Source organism: Oenanthe melanoleuca, chromosome 4, assembly GCF_029582105.1.
Source record: "Oenanthe melanoleuca isolate GR-GAL-2019-014 chromosome 4, OMel1.0, whole genome shotgun sequence".
Taxonomy (NCBI): Eukaryota; Metazoa; Chordata; class Aves; order Passeriformes; family Muscicapidae; genus Oenanthe; species Oenanthe melanoleuca.
The window spans coordinates 11,404,199-11,423,525 of NC_079337.1; the positions used below are offsets into that span (position 1 = coordinate 11,404,199).

The following is a 19,327-nucleotide window of genomic DNA, read 5'->3' on the forward strand; positions in this document are numbered from 1 at the left end:
CTTAGCAAGACCAAACTGTTGGAGAGGCCTGGCCATATCACTGACCTGCAGTGGGCTGCTGCTTCCACCTTTGTCCATAAGGGACACAATGCCAGAACTGTGCTTCTGTGACCTTTCTGGCCTGGCTTTGGTCTCTGCTTTGCCTTGTGCTGGACCAGCCCTTCTTTTAGCACACCATGTTTTTGCAGCTTTTTGGGGGATGCTGCAGACATACTAGCCCCTGACACCATCAGCAGTGCACAGCTAAAATCTTCCATATAAATGGCTGTTTGTCCAGAATACTGGGGTGTCCACACTTCCTGGCAGCAGGACTGGAATTGTTTTACTAATGTCATAATCCATGTCCACCCACAGCATCAGTTCTGAACCATGGCGTTTACATTAAAAACATGCCAAGCATACTTTTGGAGGGACATAATAATAATCGTGTTTATGTAACAAAACTAAAAGGAAAAAAAAAGAAAGAAAACCAATCAAGCTTGGTGAAGCCAGTCAGCATATGGATAATGTGAATGACAGCAGGAGTGGCTCGCCAGAGGTGCTGGCCCTGTGTTTGCAGACACAGTGAGGCAGTGTGTGGACATCGAGGTGACATCCAGGCTGGTGACTTTATGGGAATGCAGGCAGCAGCTGTGGCCATGCAAACATGGTGGAGCGGCACAAGCACCGACACAGGGCGCTGCAGGAATTCAGCCCGTGTAGCTTTGCAGAGCGCTTTTCTCGGCTGGGAGCTCCTAGGCAGGAGTGTCTCCTTTCTGTGCAGGCTGGTGGCACCACACTCGGCGGAGCACATGGCACGGTGGGGCAGGGACGAGCCAAGCACGGCACCCGCCTTTATAAAGGGGCATAGAGCAGGTGGGCATGAGCATCCCAGAAGGAAGCAAAGCACCTTACGGTGGTACCCAGCGATGCCCGCTGACACCAGGGCTGCCTGGGGATGCTTGTCCCAGGCTCCCTGGGGATCGCACCGGCGGGCTGCGGGGCTTTGCGGGGGCCCACCGCCGCACCGCCCGGCCTCGGGCGGACCGGACTCGCCTGACCGGGAGCGCCGGGAGCCCCGCGGGCCCGGCCGGGCTCTGCCCGCCCCCGGGGCGGTACCGGCGGCGGGGGCGGAGCGCCGGGCGCACCTGGGCGACACCGCCCGCCCGCTCCGCCCCGGCCGCTGCTCCGCTCCCGGGGCTCCGGGTCCGGCCGCGCCCCCGAGCTGCCGCAGGCGGAGCGCCGCCTCCGCGGTGGTGGGGACAGCGCCGGGCTCCCAGCGGGAGGAGGAGGAGGAGGAGGAGGAAGCAGAGGCGGCGGGCGGGCTCCGCGGCGCGGCCTCCGCGCCCTGCCCTGCCCTGCCCTCCCCGAGCGGATCGCGGCCCCGCTGCCCGGCGGGCGCTGCGCTCCGCGGAGCGATGTCGGCGCGGCGGCGGCGGAGGGCGGCTGCCGAGCAGGAGGACGAGGAAGAGGAGGAGGAGGAGGAGGAGGAGGCGGCGGAGGCGGGTAGCGACAAGGTGAGGACGGGCAGGGCCGGCTTTTGGGGCAGGGGGGCAGCGCTGCGTGCCCCGCACCAGGGACCCTCCCGGGTGGCGGGAGCCGAGAGAGGGCCAGGTGCCGAGCGAGGGGTTGTGGGCCCACGCGTGTTTCACCCCGCTGCTATTCCCCCGTGGCGAGACCGAAATGGGAGCGGCTCTCTCCGGGCCCGCAGCGAAAGCTCAGCGCCGTAGCTGCGTGGCGTGTCTCAGCTCCTGACAGGGAGCGGCTGGCGCGCTGGAACCCCAGCCGGCTGCTGGGCACCATCCCTCGCTGCCCCTTGCCCGGTGGGATGGGGAGGAGAGCCGGGAAAAAAGGTCAGACCCGCTGGTTTGATAAGAACAGTTTCGTAACTGAACGAAATAATGAAATAGTAATATTAATGAAAAGGGAAATTACAAAAAGGCGATAAAACCCAAGGAAGTGCGAGAGGTGCAGAACACAATTGCTTCACCACCTGGCCAACAAGCAGCAATCAGCCTTTCTCAGCCAACACCCCCAGGAGAGCCTTTGGCCGGGTCACATCAGCTGCTCTGGCGTGTCCCTCCCGGCTTCTTGTGCACCTCCTCACTGGCACAGCACGGCAAACAGAAAAGTCCTTGACTTGAGCTGAGCAGTGCTCAGCGAAGCCAACACATCAGCGTGTTATCAACATCATCCTCCTGCTAAATCCAAAACACAGCAGTGTAGCAGCTACTAGGAAGAAAATTAACTCTATTCCAGCTGAAACTGGCAAAGAGCACGCTTCAGTGTGGTTGGGCCAGTCCAGTAGCACTGAAACTAACTCAGAACAGTGATCTGCTCCATTTAAAGGCTGTGTCAGCATTTCCCCAGCAACTCTTTCTGCTTTATGGCCTGTTAAGTGATAGGCATTCACCTCTGGCCTGGAAAGGACTTACAGTATGACATTTCTGCTAAGGCAAGAGGTTTTTGAAATACTAAGTCTATGCATCAGGTTCATTACAGTGGCAAAATAGCCACAGTGCTGTTCTTTTGTTTGCTGTGGAGTTAAGGCTTATCTCTATAAAAGCTAAGCACATCACCACATCACAGTTGCTAATTGTCTGAATGAAATGAAAGAGAAGGGCTCATTTGGGTAACTGGAATTAAAGTTTAAAAAAAAAGCTTTCTGGTTGCTAAATTGAGGTAGCAATTCTTGTCTTTTTACTTGAATCAGTAACTGCTTAAACTTGCATGGATGTCAATGTTGCAGAGTGTGTAGTCTGCCTTAGGCATTGTGGCAAGGAACTGGAAAGTGAAACTCTAGTCTTTTTATTCCATGCTATAGCTGCTTTAACTCAAAGCCAATGAACTTGCAAATTTGTAGGGCTGTGCTGCATTGAGAGCTGTGATCACATAAGGTACTGTTTAGACTAAAGCTGTGCACAGTATTTCTCTGTAGATGAGAATTATCTTTTAAACATAATTTCTCATCACAGTGTGCTCCAAAAGCTGTTTTTCTGTGGAGTTACTCTGCTTTACTTTATTTTGCAGAGTAACTTTATTTCTGTGGTGTGCAGTGAGCTGCCTTCAAAGAATTCTTGCAATTCAAAACCTGTGCTACCTAGAACTCCAAAAGGTCCCCCTAATCTTGGTTTACCTGTGTGACTTTCAGAGAAGAAAATGCTGTTCTTACTTTCAGGCCTACTGTGTTTTCACTCAATCTTCTGCACAGCCTGGTGTTTCATCCCATTTCAGATGATGAGCAGCCAGGAGGCTGGTTACAAGAGATGGGTTTCAATGTGCATACATTTGTGTTCACTTAAACAACAGATAAGGAAACCTTTTCACTGCACAAGAGACTTTCTCATGGATTATTTGTGGGACCCTCCCTGTTCCCACAGGAGTTGTTTAACCCATCTGCAATGTGCTCAGCACTGGTGACCCTTGTCATGGCAGTGGCAGTAAGGATTGGTTTTACATATTAAGCTGGCTTTAGTGCCCTTGGTAACTGTAGAGATAAACCAGTATTTTGTACTGAGGTTTCAATCAGTGGGTCACAGTTTGGGACTCTGTTTTGAGTATGAGCACACACGTAATGCCTGCTGTAGGTGATTTGATGAGCAGCATCTGGTCATCAGGATTCACAGGTGTCACACTATACAGCTTCCTAGATGGGTATCACTGCTCTATCTCTTCCCTGGGCTTCACAAGTGGATACTTTTATTTTCCTCTGGCTATTTTAAGATGACCTTTTTGGTGTGGTAATCCTGTATTTGGACTCAAAACTGGTTCTTTGGCTGATGAGTACTCAGGACAGCCATGATGCAGTGGGTTTGTACTGCTTTCTAGAATGCAGCTGAGAAACATCCCCCTCTTCATCACTTGTAATGAAGGAGGAAGCTTGGTTTTTGGATCACATGTGCTTCATTCTGCTTCTGCTGTAGTTGGCCCAAACCAAGCATTCTAGACATATATAGGCAACATACACCCTTTCTTTGCCCAAGTAGAGAAGCCCTCTATGTTTGTTGCAGAACTCCAGAAACACTAAATACATCTGAAGGTTTTTCTACTTTGAGCCCTGTTTTCAGTGTGCTGTCTGGTACTTTTCTTGATTGTTGAGCTGGTGACATTCTGCAAAATTGCTGTGAACATGCCCTTTGTAGAGCCCTGCAATTTCACAAGTTTGTTGTTTTCTTTGTATTGTCCTGTGGCATGAAGGAGTAATTTTTTTGTTGTCACTTTCTTACTTCCTGCTGCTTGCTCTGGCTGTTCTTTTCCTAAGAATGTCTGGTCAAAGTGCCTTCATAAATCCTCTGTGAGCCTTGGGAGAAAGAGGAATGACTTGGCATTCAGATACTTAATATGTATAAATCAATTAAAGATTTACAGGCTGATCTGCATGTGTTCATGATTCTTTTAAAATTTCAATTGTTTGCAGTCTTTGCTAAAAAGCAAGAGACAGTGCTTTCAAATCTTCCAAAAAAATTAGTGTATCCTGGAAGAAATCATACAGTTATTTCTCTTTCTACTGTTGTCAGAGTAGACAGGGGGGAGAAAATGTGATTATATTGCATTGCTGGCTGTTAATTATTTGTAACTACAACCAGCTTGGAATCAGTGAATGCTGCTTCTCTTGTGATGTTGAAAAAGCTGTTTTTATTCCATTGGACAGCCCTTCCAGGGAATCAATTGCCAGTTAAGTTGCTCAGACCTGTGAAGCTCAGTTTGGCACTTGGATCTTTGATGTCCAAAACCTCACACACCTGCTGGGAGATAAATGAAATTCCTAACTGAGGTGTAGCCTGTTGTGGATCTGTGGGTCTGCCATGGATCACTTAGTTACTTCATTGGGTTCCTTCTCTTGGAATACCCTGAAAATGGATCAGTTTAATTTTCACAGAGAAGTCTGATCTCTGTGCTTTCTGCTACAAGCATGGTAATAATAATAAGGGCAGAGTATTTCCAGCCTCTGTTTTCTTGGAAGTGGTGGTGAATTAGTACTAATGCAGAGAGCAAAGGGTCTGTAGTTTCCAGTCATTGATTCAGTATGTGCAGGTCTCTCACCTGTGTTTCTGCATCTGTCAGGCTTTAATAGCTTGGAAAAAAAAGGTTTCATTATTCAGGATCTTCTGATACTTTGATATCTTGGCTTCAGAAGAAGGTATCAAGGTACACCTAATTAAATACTTTACAATGTGTTCTAACTGAACTATTGACTTTAGTATGAAACTTGTGAGAGAGACTGCAGAGAGATCAAAGATGGAGGAGAAAACTTACTTCAAATAACACTTAGACTTATAAAATAGCAATAACTAAATTTTATCAGTTCTTTTGCTCATTAACTTTTTTGAATAAATTGCTGGGCAATGGCTGAATTTCTTCAGATGCTGCATTCTCAAAGAACATATTTGCTGTCTACTTAGGAGTTCCTTATGGTGTCCTGGAAAAATGCTGTGCAAGAGGAGCATTGCAAGTGCCTTTGTAACCAGAATAATTCTGGTGCGTGGTTTGCTTGGCATGTATTAATTGTAGTGGAGGGTGTGTGGTGCAAAACAGCAATTCAGAAATGTGGGGCCTTTCAAATTGAGATGTCTGGTTTTTTTTCTCCATGACACATGGCTGTATTTTGTGAGCTGTTGCAAAATAGTCAGTGAGCAGAAGTCCACATGGAAGCTCAATTTATGGCAAGATGTCACGTGTTCTGAATTCCTGGTGTGGAGGCTCAAGCTCTTGACTGGCTGAGTATCCCCCTTTGCATGGCCAAGTATTTGTGGTCTTGTACAGAAGATTTAGTACAAGGATGAAAATCTTGTCTTTTGAGAAAACCAAACTTAAGCCATCTACTCATTACAGACACTTTGGGTGTGATTTGAGCACACCCATCAAGGAGTGGCACGCTCTCTGTGTATAAACAGTTCTGTCACCTGCAGTTTGAAAACTCTAGGGAAAAATCCAAACACCTTGGATAAAACACTTGATTTGGAGTTGGGGTTGAAGGGTTTCCTAGGCACTCAGGACAGTACAACCTGTGCTGGTTTCAATTAACCTTTGAAAACCTCATAAATACCTGCTCACAGTGTGAAACCCACAGCATTTCCCACGGACCTTCACAGGTCCTTGATCTTTCTGTGTACTAAGCTTGGCCACATCTCAAATCTGAAGAGCAGAAGGAAGGGCTGCTTGGGTTTGTACTCAACTCCAAAACTGCTTCTACAAGGTCAAGCTGCAGTAGCAAGGCTTTTTTTTTTTTTTTTTTTTTTTTTTTTGAGTGCTTTTTATAGTGATTAACTTACTGTTTCCTTCCCTAATGTTGTTGTTTGTGGCTATAAACTGGTTTGTTTGTGATCAATCATGTAAAATAATTTAAAAAATTATTAGCAAGAAAGTCTTGTCCCCCAGTGATGGAGTTTTAAGCACTTAATGATGTAGAAGACAATTAACTAGCTTTTAGTGAGCAATGTCCTCTTTGACTCCTGACTTTACAGATTAAATGCCTTATTCAGGAAATTGTTGTGGCTGAGATAGCAGTTAACTGGAAAATAAAGCATTCATGGTAATTTTTGAGGTATGTTGCCAGAGAAGTTGAAGATAGTTGAGGTGTTGATTCCCACTGGTTATTTTAAAAATATAAGGTGAAAAAAAATGCACCAAGTTCTAAGCAACTTGCAGGTTGCACCAGCCAAGCTCCCATGAGCTACTGAAAATCTTATCAGATAAAGACAGACTCTTCTTCAGGCTGGTTAGATACTTTGAAGAAAGCTGTGCATTTGTGAATTCAGATAGTAGAAGTAGCAAATTTAAAATATTGTTGATAATGAGATGCTTATAATTGACAGAGGGACAAAACTAAGTATGATTTAAAAAAAAAATGTTTAAACACAATCGTTTTCCGCAACACCAAAGTGGAATAAAAAAGTTTGGGGGATATTCTTAGTTCTGAGTGCTTAGAAGAGAGGGCATCTCTGCCATCTGCAAGCAGGGATTAATATTAAAGACGCTAAGTCATGGTCTTAGGGCCAGGATTACTGCCCGTCATCTGTGCAGCGGGCAGTGTCTGCTAGGGCTGTGCAGACAGCTTGCTGCACTCCAGAGCAGGTCACAGGAGCTGCCACATGGCTTTGGGAAAGAGCTGTGATGCCCCCAGTTCATCTACAGTTGATTTCCTAGCCTGTGGTACAGCACTGTGGGAAGCATCTCTGAATAGCAAGGTTGTGAGCGTGGTAATTTTTTATTTATGTGCTTTTTCAGGTGTTCTATAGACTTTGTGAAGTCTGGACCACGGCTAATTTGCTCTTGTTACTTGTATTAGTTATAGGCAGAGTCTGCCTAGTAATTATTCAGCTGTGGGGTTTCAAGGTCTGGGGAAGCATTGATCACCTTTTTGTAAGAAGTAAATGGTGTAAAATTGAGGATTTAATCTTGGGCATGTGTGTGGAAGTGAATGAGAAAAACCCAGGCTTAACTTGAGAGAGAGGATGTCCCCACTTGCCTTGTGCATGTGCACAGAGCAGCTCCTGTCTCGGGTTCTAAAAGGTCACAAGCACCAAGTGGAAAGGATGTTGTTTTCCCTGGGATCAGCGTCCCTGGAGAGCCTGGCAGGGTCCGAGGCTGGAGGCTGCTGCAGCACCCTGGTCAGCTCCTGCCCCTGCCCCTCCGTGGCACCTCTGCCCAGCCCCAAGGCTGGGCTCAGCCCTTGGCTTTGGGCAGCCAGCTTTGGAAAACCTTATCTGCTGCCTCGAGCTGTTTGCACTGGGACAGAGGTTACAGCAGTGCAGCTGCAGGGAAAAGGCCATAGATTATAACAGAGTAACTAACCACACACCTAAATTCTGTGGTGTCTTGGAGTGGGGAGGAAAGAGGGGATATACCTCTGCTGGCTTAGAAAACGTGGCAAAAAATACTCAGAACAAGGGAAGAATAAAATGTTGTTAAGGAAAAGTAGTAAAGAAAAGCAGAAGTTTCTAATTGATGGAAATAGAGGGGAATGGAAATAAAGGGGAAAGAACTCAGATGAGGAAGCTGGAAAGAGAGGGAGATGGAGAAATAGCATGTAGCAGTGGAGATGAAAGTTTTAAAGCACAGTTACTTAACAGTCCCCAGAAGTGTTAAGAGCTGGTGAACTTGAGGCAGCAGGGCAGGCTGGAAGCTGTCTGAGATTGTAAGAAGGTGAGGCGAGTCAGGGAGGTCAGGAGGAAGTTCAGGTCTCAGGAGAGCCAGACACTGAGCTAGAGATTGCTCTCTGCATTACTGCTGTGCCAGGGCTGAGTGCAGCTTTCCAGCTCCCTGGAGCTGTGGTGTGTGCAACTTCAGAACAAGTGAAGTCACCCTTAGTGTTGGCTTCAACTGAGGGAAAAACAGTCCTGACAGTGTGCTCTGAGAGATGGAGACAATTTGTACATTGTCACCAAAATTTCTGTTTTGAATTCAGCTTAGACACACAGTCTGTCTAGATGATGTCTTCCCTAGCAGTCCCCAGTGAATACTGAAGGAAGAATCATAGTGCTGCAGCCATACACTAAATTATTTTGAGTAATACTGTGTCTGTGGGACACTTGGTCACTTCACAGTTTGGTTTTGGATTGTTCTTTTCAAGCCCTGCCATATATAAAACTGCCAGCAACCTCTTCTTGTTGTATAAAGGGACTGTTTTTTCATGCATTATATTTCCTTTTTTTTCTTCTTAATGTGGCATTAAGCCTTCCCCATATTCCAGAGAAGGGTAGTTTGAGATGAAGATGAGTGTGTTAGAGGCTTGGGGATTTCTGGCTAACTCCAGCACTCTATGTCAGCTGTAGTATTTCTAGAAACATATATCCATGAAAAAGAAATGCCTAGAGTGGGGAGTTTCTTGACTACAGCAGGTAATGTCACAATATACAAGTACAGGCCTTCCTATAAATATTTACTGGCATACATTCATCTCCTACAACATTTATAGTTTCTCTAGTACACCACTGATGTATTTTAGAAGATAATGCAAGTATTATCAGTTCCTAAAGTAATATTTGACTCAGAATATTCTTTTCTGACAAAATAGCTCGTTATCTTTCATTTTGTATTGAGTTTTCTGATAGTTTTGTTTATCTTTTTGTGATAGGAAGTGGATTTGGAAGAAAGACTTCATGAGTTGGACCTTAGAAGTGATTCAGATATTCCTGATGCTCCTCCACCAACAGACAGCACTCCAGAAATCCTCAAGAGGGCTTTGTCAGGCTTGTCTGCCAGGTAAAGTGAAACAAAGACCTCTCAAATTTAACAGCTGGTGGCTGAGATTCATATAGATTATACTGCAGTTTTAAGTCTTACAAATTGTGCTGCAGGTTTAAGTTTCATATGGTAGATGTGAAAACTTCAAGGATAAGTTGTTGCTGGATATTATTGATTTATTTATGCTTTGATAATCCCTTCACTGGAATATTTTTTGCATACACCTGTATTTATCCATTGCATGCTTTTCTAAGTAAACACAGTTTACATAAGCATCTACTGAGTCTAAGCATTGCAATAACATGGGCAAAGAATTTGAATTACAGAATGGTTATTTCTGTAATTTCTGAGGTTGTAATAAACTGATTTCCTACCCTCAAGACTGAGAGGAAGATTGGTTTATGAATGAAAAGATGTGTAAATTCTCAAGATTTTTGTGGCATTTCCACTTCTAAATGATTTGCTGTAGAGTGAAATACATCATAACTGATACATCCATACTTTTTAAAACAACACTTGTTTTTTTTCCTGCTTTCTTTTCAAACTTAGGTTTCTACCTCCAGCCTTCCAGGAGCTTGATGGCCAACAAATGTGGGGGGGATGTATAATTTTTTATGCAGTCCCTTTATAACACCTGATCAGCCAAATCCTTGTGGGGCAACCAAGCTGCATTATGTTTTTTTTTTCTCTAATGCAATGAAAGAGCATTTAGGTGATAGATGCCAAAAACTACCTACTAAAATGAATATGGGTATCATATATATGTTGTGCTCAGTATAACAAATCAAGCAATATACAGTGTGTATTTTAGAATCAACTTACATCTTGCAAGAGTCAAAAGAAGGATCTCTAATCCAGACTATAATTAAAACCTTTCAAATCCTTGTAAAACTTTGGTCTCCAGCAGATATCTCCAACAGCACTGTGAAATAAGCTTTTTTTGAATTTTCTAATCTGTTGTCTGTTTGTTATATCCGTGAGCTATAAGCAGATGTAATGTTTCAGGTTTTAAAAAGCCTGTTTCTAAACTGCACCAGCTGTGAGGAGAATGGGATATTCTCCATTGCCATCACAGTGCAAGGAGGGTATTTTTCAGAGATCTGTTGTTGAATGTGGAAGTCTTAGCCTCCAAATCAAACTTGTTCCAAAGGGCATGGTGATACCTCAAAGCCTGCAACTAAGAGGTGCAGGTGAAACCTTTCCTGTTTTATATGCTTGAAATTCTTTATTGGAGTGTTTGCACAAAGTTGTACAAAGGGTGCTTTGAGTGAAAAATTAAATTCTTGGTGCTTTATGAATGCTAGAGTTGTTCAGTTCAGCAACCAGCAGTCCCAGCAGAGCCATTGTCATCATGTGCAACATGAGTGGGTTGCACGGTATAAATATGGAAATATGGATATTCCTTCTATTTGACCTTTAAAAGAAATAGTATCTATAACTTTCTAGCAAAGAGTTAGGATACAATAACCTTGCCAGGTGGCTTTCTGAATTCTGGAGCTTCCTGTCTTACTGAAGTTGTCTTTCCTGTGCTGTGCTGGCCAACACCCCCAAGATACTGTGTGGTATTTTAGCATTACTCATAAAGGAAGCTGAGTTCTTCTGGAGAAGGCTTGCTCACTATGGATATGCCACCAGGGCCAAGCTGCTGCTGTGTATGCCACATCACAGAGCAACATAAAACATGTTGTGATAAAGCCTCTCCTGCCTCTGTTCTGATACTTAAGGCAAATCCAATTAGTGGCTGTGGCTGCTGTTAACCTGTCATTGAGCCACATCCTAGAAAATCAAATTATTGTAGTTGAAGTGTATGTTGGAGCTGGAGTCTGATTCCAAACTAACACTGAATCAGGTGTATCTCCTGATGGAGCAGTGAAACTCAAGACTGGTGTAAAGCAAAACATTAAGAAGAATTTCTTCAGGCTATAATAGGGGGCTTTGTGTTTAGCACTAACTGGTGATTAGTTGCTTCAGCGGACATTTAGAGGAAATGGCCTCAAATTGTGCCAGAGGACATTTAGGTTGGGTGTTACAAAAATTTAATTTAGGAAAAAGGTTTGGAATTAAACCTTTGGAGAGGCTTAATTTAGGAAAAAGGTCAAGCATTGGAACAAGCTGCCTGGGGAACTGGTGCAATCACCGTCCCTGGAGGTATTTAAAAGATGTGTAGATGTGGTAGTCAGGGACATGATTTAGGACTTGGCAGTGCTAGGCTAATGGCTGGACTTGATGATCTTAAATATTTTTCCAGATTCTGTAGTGACAGAGATTTTTATTCTGTTTTCCTTAGGTAGCCACTAGCAGCTGCAAAGATCTGCAAGGACTAGAAAGTACAGCTAGTTTGGCCCATCAACCCCCATTGTCAGATATTCTCCTGTCCTGGTCCCAGCGCTCACCAGAGCACAGGGCTGTTTCCAATAGATAACTCTCTATCTGGCCAAAGAGCTGCTCTGCTGCTGTAGCCAGTTGGTGGTCACTTGTTCAGAGGTTTTGTTGTGTCTGTCACACATCAAAGAATCATTTCCTTTTTACCTGGCAGCCTTTCTTTCATATGCCAGTCTTTGCATGGCCAGGCCCCCATCAGTGTTGCAGCTGAAGTGATGCTTTTTGAGGGCCCTGATGTATTTTCACAGCAGCTTCAATGTGGGGTTGTACCAATCCATTGCAAACGATGTTTTGGCAGGGTGAGGCAACACAGGGAAAGAAGAAAGTTGTCTAACTTTAATGTCTTTTACTGTGCATCCTGTTCAGTTGGATAGTTGTTTGATTCTGGTTTTTCTTGCTATGCATTGATTAAATACAAAAACTTGTGCTATTCCCACTGTTTCTGATCCAGTTTAATATCCAGTTAGCAGAGGAAGTAGAATTTATTTTCATTTGTAACTGCTTGCTTTTTATTTTTATTTTTTTAATAGATGGAAAAATTGGTGGATTCGTGGAATTCTCTCCCTAGCTATGATTTCTGGGTTTTTTCTGATTATATATCTGGGATCATTTATGCTGATGCTTCTGGTAAGTTTATTTAAATGCATTCTTCTGTACAAGAGTTATTTGATCTCTTCATTCATCCTGCCTAAACTGAAAGGAAGCTGCATGGACAATTCAGTGCATTTGATTTTTATTTCTGTAAATGTAAATACTTTTGAAAAACACTTGAGGGATTCAAAACTGCACCTTATAGATTAAGGACTTCTTATATATGTAATTACATTTTGGAGAGTTTTTTGGAATTAAAGTAACTCCAAGAAGTTGAATTACAATTGCCTTACTTAACTACTATCATCCATTTCAGATGTGCACCTTTATTTCCATATTTCTCTATGGGCCTTGCATTTATCAGGTTGGAGTTAATCCCTTTCTGAGGTGCAGACAGTGCATTTTTAGTTCATGAAGTGAAATACTGATGAGGATAACAATAAAAAAGCTTATAATATTCTTCATACATGCTGTATAGCAGGTCAGCCTTTACTGCTTCTTTGCACCATTTTAATTGCTGGTATTTTTATGGAATGATGGTTTAACTAGCTTTCTCAATCTTGGCAAGGAACAGGCAGGAATTTAGCTTTTAATGGGCTGAAATTGGTCCTTCTATGTAACTGCTTCAATTTTTGACTCTAAGTTTGTTCAAGTATCAAAATTTTTTTACTTTTTTTCTTGGCTTCCTATGAGGCAATTTTAGGATTGTATTCCTAGAAACATTTAGGTTGGAAAATACTTTTAAAATAATTGTTAAAATAACTTTTAAAATAACTGTTAACCCAGCATTGCCAAGTCCCCCACTAGACCATGTCCCCAAGTTCCCCATCTACACTTCCTTTAAATATCTGCAGGGATGGTGACTCAACCACTGCCCTGGACATCATCTTGCAATGCTTGACAGCCCTTTTGGTGGAGAAATTTATGTTAATATCCACTCTAAACCTCCTCTCCCATCTAGACTGAGGCCATTTCTTCCACTTGTTACTAGGAGAAGAGACCAACCCCTGTCTCTGTCTCCCAGCTCAGGGGACAGGGTAACCAGCTCAACAAGTGGTGTTACCATTAAAGAGGCAAAGAAAGCATTAAGGACCTCAGCCTTTCCTTCATTCTTTGTTGCTGTATTTCCTCCTGCATCCAACAAAGGATGGAGCTTCTCCTTAGCCCTACTTTTGCTTCTGATGTATTGATAGAGGTGTTTTTATTGTCTTTTATGGCAGTAGCTGGAGTCAGTTCTCATTGGGCTTTGGCCCTTCTGCTTTTCTTCCTGCCTAACCTCACAACATCCTTATTGTCATTCTGAGTCACCTGCCCCTTCTTCCAAAGGTCATAAATTCTAGTGTCTTGAGAGACTGGAATGCTGTTTCACCAGCATTATGGTCTGCATTACAGTTTCTACACCTGAATTAGACTGGTTAATATTGCCTGTTTTCAGATGAGTGATATAACAAACTACTAATTCATTGTCTCATTCATGGAGGATTTTCTTTTTTGTGTCCAAAGAAACAACAGAAAAAGCCCTTTTAAGCTGCAGGTTGCTGTAAAAATATTTTCCCCCCCTGCAGTCCTTCCTTTAGTAGTCTGTTACATTTGAGAATTATGATTATGAACAAAAAGGAACTAATTAATTTGCAGGGTGATTTTGTGTATTCATGGTGTATTGTGAGATTGCCATCATGGGCAAGTTGTTAAGATATGAACCAAAAAGTAATTAAAGTTAGTATAGAATTGTAATAGAGTTCTTCTTTTGTGCCATAAAGCAAAAAGTCTGTCTTCTAATATAATGAGCTGGTAATTAAGTTCATATTTGAGACTATGTAAAAAGGAGAATGGAGGAAAAAAAGCCAGTCTTGTTCATGAATTATTTAATGTGACTGGAATAAAATGGCTTGTATTTAAATAACAGTTGTCATGTTAAAACTGAAGCTCAGTGCTGAAAATGCCCAGAGCTTGTAGGAAGAGTTATCCAGGGAGGTTTGGGGGGCAAGACCTGAAACTGCTCTAAAGAGCTGGGATGTGTTCTCTGCCTGTGCTGGCTACTTGGGTAACAGGCTTGGACCCTGGTGCCCTTTTCCACTGTCAGGTGCAATCCTAGAATGTTGCTCTTCCCTATAGCACTCAAGTTTTAAAAGGTTGGCCAAGCAGAAGAAAGAGCACAAGATAGGGGAGTTCAGAGTTACCTCCCTGAGGGGAGTAAGGCTTTGAGTCTGCATTCACACCTTGAGCAAGATGAGCTGCCCTGATGAGCACTAAAGCCTTTCTGGCTGCCTGGAGCTTCTCATTCCTCCCCCTGGACTGAGTTTGGCAATCCCTTATGTCTGGGTAGGGTGATCTGCTGGGAGACTGAGGGCTGGGCAGAAGTGGCAGAGCCCTTTGCAGCCCAAAGCAGCCTTCACTGTGACATCCAGACCTGGGTTAGATGAGCTTTGCTTCTAATCAAAAATGCTAATTGCCCTTAATGAGATGCTTGCAAGTGAAAGATCTGGGTGTCCATGCTGTGTTGCACAGCTAGTTTTCTCCACTGGGCCCAGAAAATATTTCTAGAATCAAATGTAAAGATAAAACTTAGCCAAAGGAAATAGGAGAGCTTTCTTTACAGGAAACACTTCTGGACTGCTGCTGTCAAACTGTTTTAATGTCTTCCCTTGTTTCATGAATATATTCTTGGAGCTAACCCAATGTGTGGCTTTTTTTCTTCATGTACAGTGCTTTGGAGATTTTTTTTTTTTTTTTTAAGTTTTAAATGGAGCTTAGTTTTTCCTTGGATTTGTTTTGAAGCTGTTTTCTGAATGGAATTTGACTTCAGAATAATGCCTTCCCTTAATGCAGACTGCAGTGTTCCTTACTCCCTGTAAGAAACAGCTGCAGCATATTTACAAAGATTTTACTTCTCTTATTTTAGGTCTTAAGCATCCAGGTGAAGTGTTATCATGAAATCATTACTATTGGTTACAGAGTCTACCACTCCTATGATTTACCATGGTTTAGATCCCTCAGCTGGTGAGTAGCAAGCCAGAACATCAATAAGAAATCAATGTGAAACTTAAATCATCTTCTTCCTCTCATGTTGTGGTGAAATGACAGCTTTGTGAGTCATGTGCAGATGTCAAACTTGACTTCTGTGTCTAACAAAATTTTGTAGTTGTGTTCCCCTTGTGACCTTGGACAAATCAGTTGGGCTTTTATTACTTGTTATAAATAAATCCTTGTTTGTTTGGTTGATTAGTTTTTAAGAACTGCATTTTTTATATTGTCTTATTAAAATAACTGTTAGCTGTTGCATATTGCAGGTACTTTTTGCTGTGTGTGAACTACTTCTTTTATGGAGAGACTGTAGCTGATTACTTCGCTACATTTGTGCAAAGAAGAGAACAGCTGCAGTTCCTCATTCGTTACCACAGATTTATATCTTTTGCACTCTATTTAGCAGGTAATCACAAAAATGAAAGAACTTTTTGCTGCCTTTAATTTAAAAATATATATAATTTTTCCTCATATTTATGCACTCCCTGTTTCTTTTTCCTCTTAATGATTGAAGAAATGAGGTGTTTGCAGTTGCATTTTTCCCGTGGAAAGATAAGTACAAATTTTGCATTCACTGAGAGGAGGAAAGCAGCCTAAACAAGGAGATGATCTTGAGACAGTTGAGATAATAGTGCTCAAAAGAGGTTGGCAAGCATTAATTTTGATTGCTGAAGACCTGGTGCTATTTTGGCAGGCTGTGTGTAACTGCTGTGCTGGGTTGATTCTTTATTGTGCAAGTGTTCCCCTAGGTCTCCAGTAATAGGATTTACTAATATATTTTTAAACTGATTAGTCAAAATGCCCGAGTCTTAATTTTGTCTGCAAGATACTCAGATACTTGCCTCATGGAAAAATTTCTTCCCTGTCCAAAGAAAAACTTTTTAAAAGCCTTTTTTCTAGGGAGAAGAGATACAAGTTGGCACTCTTGTGAGATATTGCTTTGTGAACATGTAAATATGTTTTTTCAGCAATGCAGGTTAGCACAAAATTAAATCAGCTGAAGATTCAGATTGACTTAAGGGACAAGGGCCTGCTATGCTACAAATATTTCTAAGTATATTAATCTTTGTGATAATCTGTCATTTTTTGTATTTTTATTATTTTTCTTGAACCAAATAAAAATTCTGCTCAGTGCTTAGACCACAAACTTTAAACCAGCTTTGCAGAACTTGACCTTTTTCAGCTGGCTTTGGCTTGGGGAAACTAACTTAAGTAATGCCTTGTGAGCTGGTGAGGGGAGGACATGAGACAAGCCAAGCAAGAGGAGGAGGCAGAGCATAGCAGAGCCCCTTGGCATTGGGATTGTGGGGTCACTTTGGGGCTATCCCTGAGAGTTCAGGGTTTTTTGAGGGCCTCTGGCCCCCTGTTGGTGCAGGAAGTTGCCATAGGAGAAAAGAGGTGCTCAATTAGCCACCCAGAAACTTCTTTTTGGTCAGCTGAATTCTCTAAATCTGTGCTTCACACTTGCATCACATGCAGCCATGTGCCTGTCTGGGAGAAAGGGGCAAGCTGGTCTTTTCCTTTCATTTATTTCTGCTAATTATCAAAACCAGTTTGTTGACCTTGGCTTTTGAGTGGTTTTCAAAAGTGATGATTTCCTTTGCTAAAATGGGACATTGTATGTGCCTAGATGGATGTTCTTTACTGATATTAGCTAAAGCTGTGTTAACTAAATCATAATCTTGCATGAGAATAACTTTATATGTACTTTTAACTGAATATAAGCCAGCACTTTTAGCAGCAGAGGGATTTTAACTGCTTCAAAGGAAGAGAATTACTGGTATATCACAGTTCAGTGTCATTAAATATAAGATGGTACAAACTGCCCTTGCTTTGTTTTGCAGGATTCTGCATGTTTGTTTTGAGTTTAGTGAAGAAACATTATCGTCTGCAGTTTTACATGGTGTGTATTACCCACTTTGCTGTGGTCATTCACCTTATGGATGTCACTAGAAACACTCATGCTCATATGCTCATAAGATAGTTTGGAAGAGCGGTGTGGAAGATGTGCTTAAATTGAGAGTGACATGGAATCAAGTCATGCTGGACTGTATCTGTTCACCTTCCAGATTATGATGATGATGGTTGTTATTATTATATTTGGAATGTGGCCTCTCAGCCAGTACAAGCTGTCCTTGGTGAGGCCTTGTGCATGTCCAACATGATATGTTTCCCTGGGTGATAGGCTGATATGAAAGAGGTTGCTGGAGAAGGGGGATGCATCTCCCTGCCAGCTCTGAAGCCAAACAGTTCAGCATTGTGTGGAAAGAGGTTCTTGTGACTCAAGTGTTGCTTTCTAGAGGCCCCACTGAAGTGCCATGAAGGAAACTTGATCTTAAGCCCCCTGTGGAGTATTTATTCTGTGGTACTTCACAGCTGTTCTGGTCTTCTGCTCTGCAGTGTCTAAATAGATCATTGATGTGTTAAAAGAAACCAGCATTCTCATCCCTCATATTTGTCCACCTAGTAATCAGCATAGTAGCTAAGCAACAGCATGAACCTTTTCCTTTTGTGTATCTTATATGCTGAAAACTAATTCTGTAACATTACAGGTTAAAATCAAAGCAAATAAAACACCAAAGCACCCCTCTGACAAGGCCCCTCACTTCTACATAGGAATGATTAGAAATCACAGGGAAACAGCAGTGCAGTACAGCTCCTGTCTTGAAAGAACTTGAGCAATCAGGGCATTGCACAATTTAAAGATTTCCTAAAACTCTGGGAATGTGGTTAACCCTTCTGTTTCTGCACTGTTTTAGGTAACACTTTACTATTGAGGATCCCCAATTCTAGACTAGGACTTAACTGAGCCTTAAAATAACATGCAGAAAAATAATTTACTCAAAATAACATACCCTGTTTGTAGAAGAGCTTACCTGACAGTGGGATGCAGCTTTTCTAGGAGATATAGCCTTTATCTTCTAATCTGCAAAAAAACCCCCTCCTCATCTTCAGATTTGCACAACCTAAATATATTAATTTGTCATGATTTTTTTTTTTTCTTTTTCGCCTTCTGGAAAGAAGGAGAAAATGTGTAGTGTCAGTCATGTGACTTGGTGCCTGCCCAGAAAACATTACAATGTGACTACCCAGGAATTGCAACAAAACAGAGAGAAGCCATATAAATACTGTGTGGCAACACAGTGTTTAGGAAGAAAAGGAGAGTCTATCCCATCCCTGGGAGTTTCCAAAGCCAGGCTGGATGGGGTCCTGAGCAACATGGTCTAACCCTAATGGAAAGTGTCCCTTTCTGTGGTGAGGAGGTTGGAACTATGGAATCTTTAAAGTCCTTTCCAACCAAACTGTTCCATGATTTTAGTACAGTAGGCATTTGGGTTTAGGGGGTGTTCCAATGCCACTGTAAAAATACTAAAAACTTTCCTGCAGAGCTGCATTAATTAACCAGCAGGTAATCTTTTCAGAAACCTTTTGTCATTTCTTGTGCTCTCCCCCCACCCCCCTTTTAAGAGTTCTTGAGTTGTCTTATCTGGAAGTAGAGTCTGACTGCCATAGGTAAACACATGTGGTAAGGGAATTAAAGAAGTAGGACGTTTTGAGTGTAAATGGCCCAGAAGTTTAGAGTGCTTAAGTTTGGTATATAATGAGAAAACTACCAGTTCTTGATTTAAAAGTGCTTGGAAAATAAAATCTATTGCAGAATCTTTACTGGTGACCTGGTAACCACTTTTTTGTACACTGGCTCTACAGATTAAACACCAAGTATGAACTAAATGATTGTTTAAATGACCATGCCCTTAAAAACAAACACTTCGTTTTTGCTAATCCTGAGAATTTTCATATTTCATAAGAATATTGTTATGAGAGAGATCCACATCTGTGTAACATGACTCTTTCATGAGTAGTTCATTGCCATTTAATTGTTACAGTTCTAACATGTCTGTTATATGTATATACAGAATATCACATTGCTTAAACTTTTTTTGCTGCTTTCATGCTGGAGGTGTATGTCTTATCAAATCAGGTGTTAAACCACATGTTAAAAAATTCTGGGTGGAGGTAAGTGATGAAAAGACCTGCTGAGGTTTCAGCACTTGCTTCAGAAAGCCAGCTCACTTGTGATATACTGTATGCACACATCTCTTGCATTATCACTAGAACTGGTCTTGCCAGGGAGCTCCTCAGTAGCTCCTGTAGCTGCTGTGCC

General features: G+C 42.4%; 1 protein-coding gene across 1 annotated transcript in view; it reads left to right on the plus strand.

The window, feature by feature from the left end:
- Positions 1-1,193: 1,193 nt before the first annotated feature.
- The window catches only part of CDS1 (CDP-diacylglycerol synthase 1), a 28,069-nt gene continuing 9,935 nt past the window's right edge, over positions 1,194-19,327 (plus strand). Inside the window, exons 1-6 of the mRNA XM_056489847.1 lie at positions 1,194-1,496; positions 9,056-9,183; positions 12,078-12,174; positions 15,041-15,138; positions 15,429-15,568; positions 17,007-17,065. Of these exons, the coding sequence (XP_056345822.1) occupies positions 1,398-1,496; positions 9,056-9,183; positions 12,078-12,174; positions 15,041-15,138; positions 15,429-15,568; positions 17,007-17,065 (621 nt within the window). The 5' untranslated portion in view covers positions 1,194-1,397. The remainder of the gene's footprint in view (positions 1,497-9,055; positions 9,184-12,077; positions 12,175-15,040; positions 15,139-15,428; positions 15,569-17,006; positions 17,066-19,327) is intronic.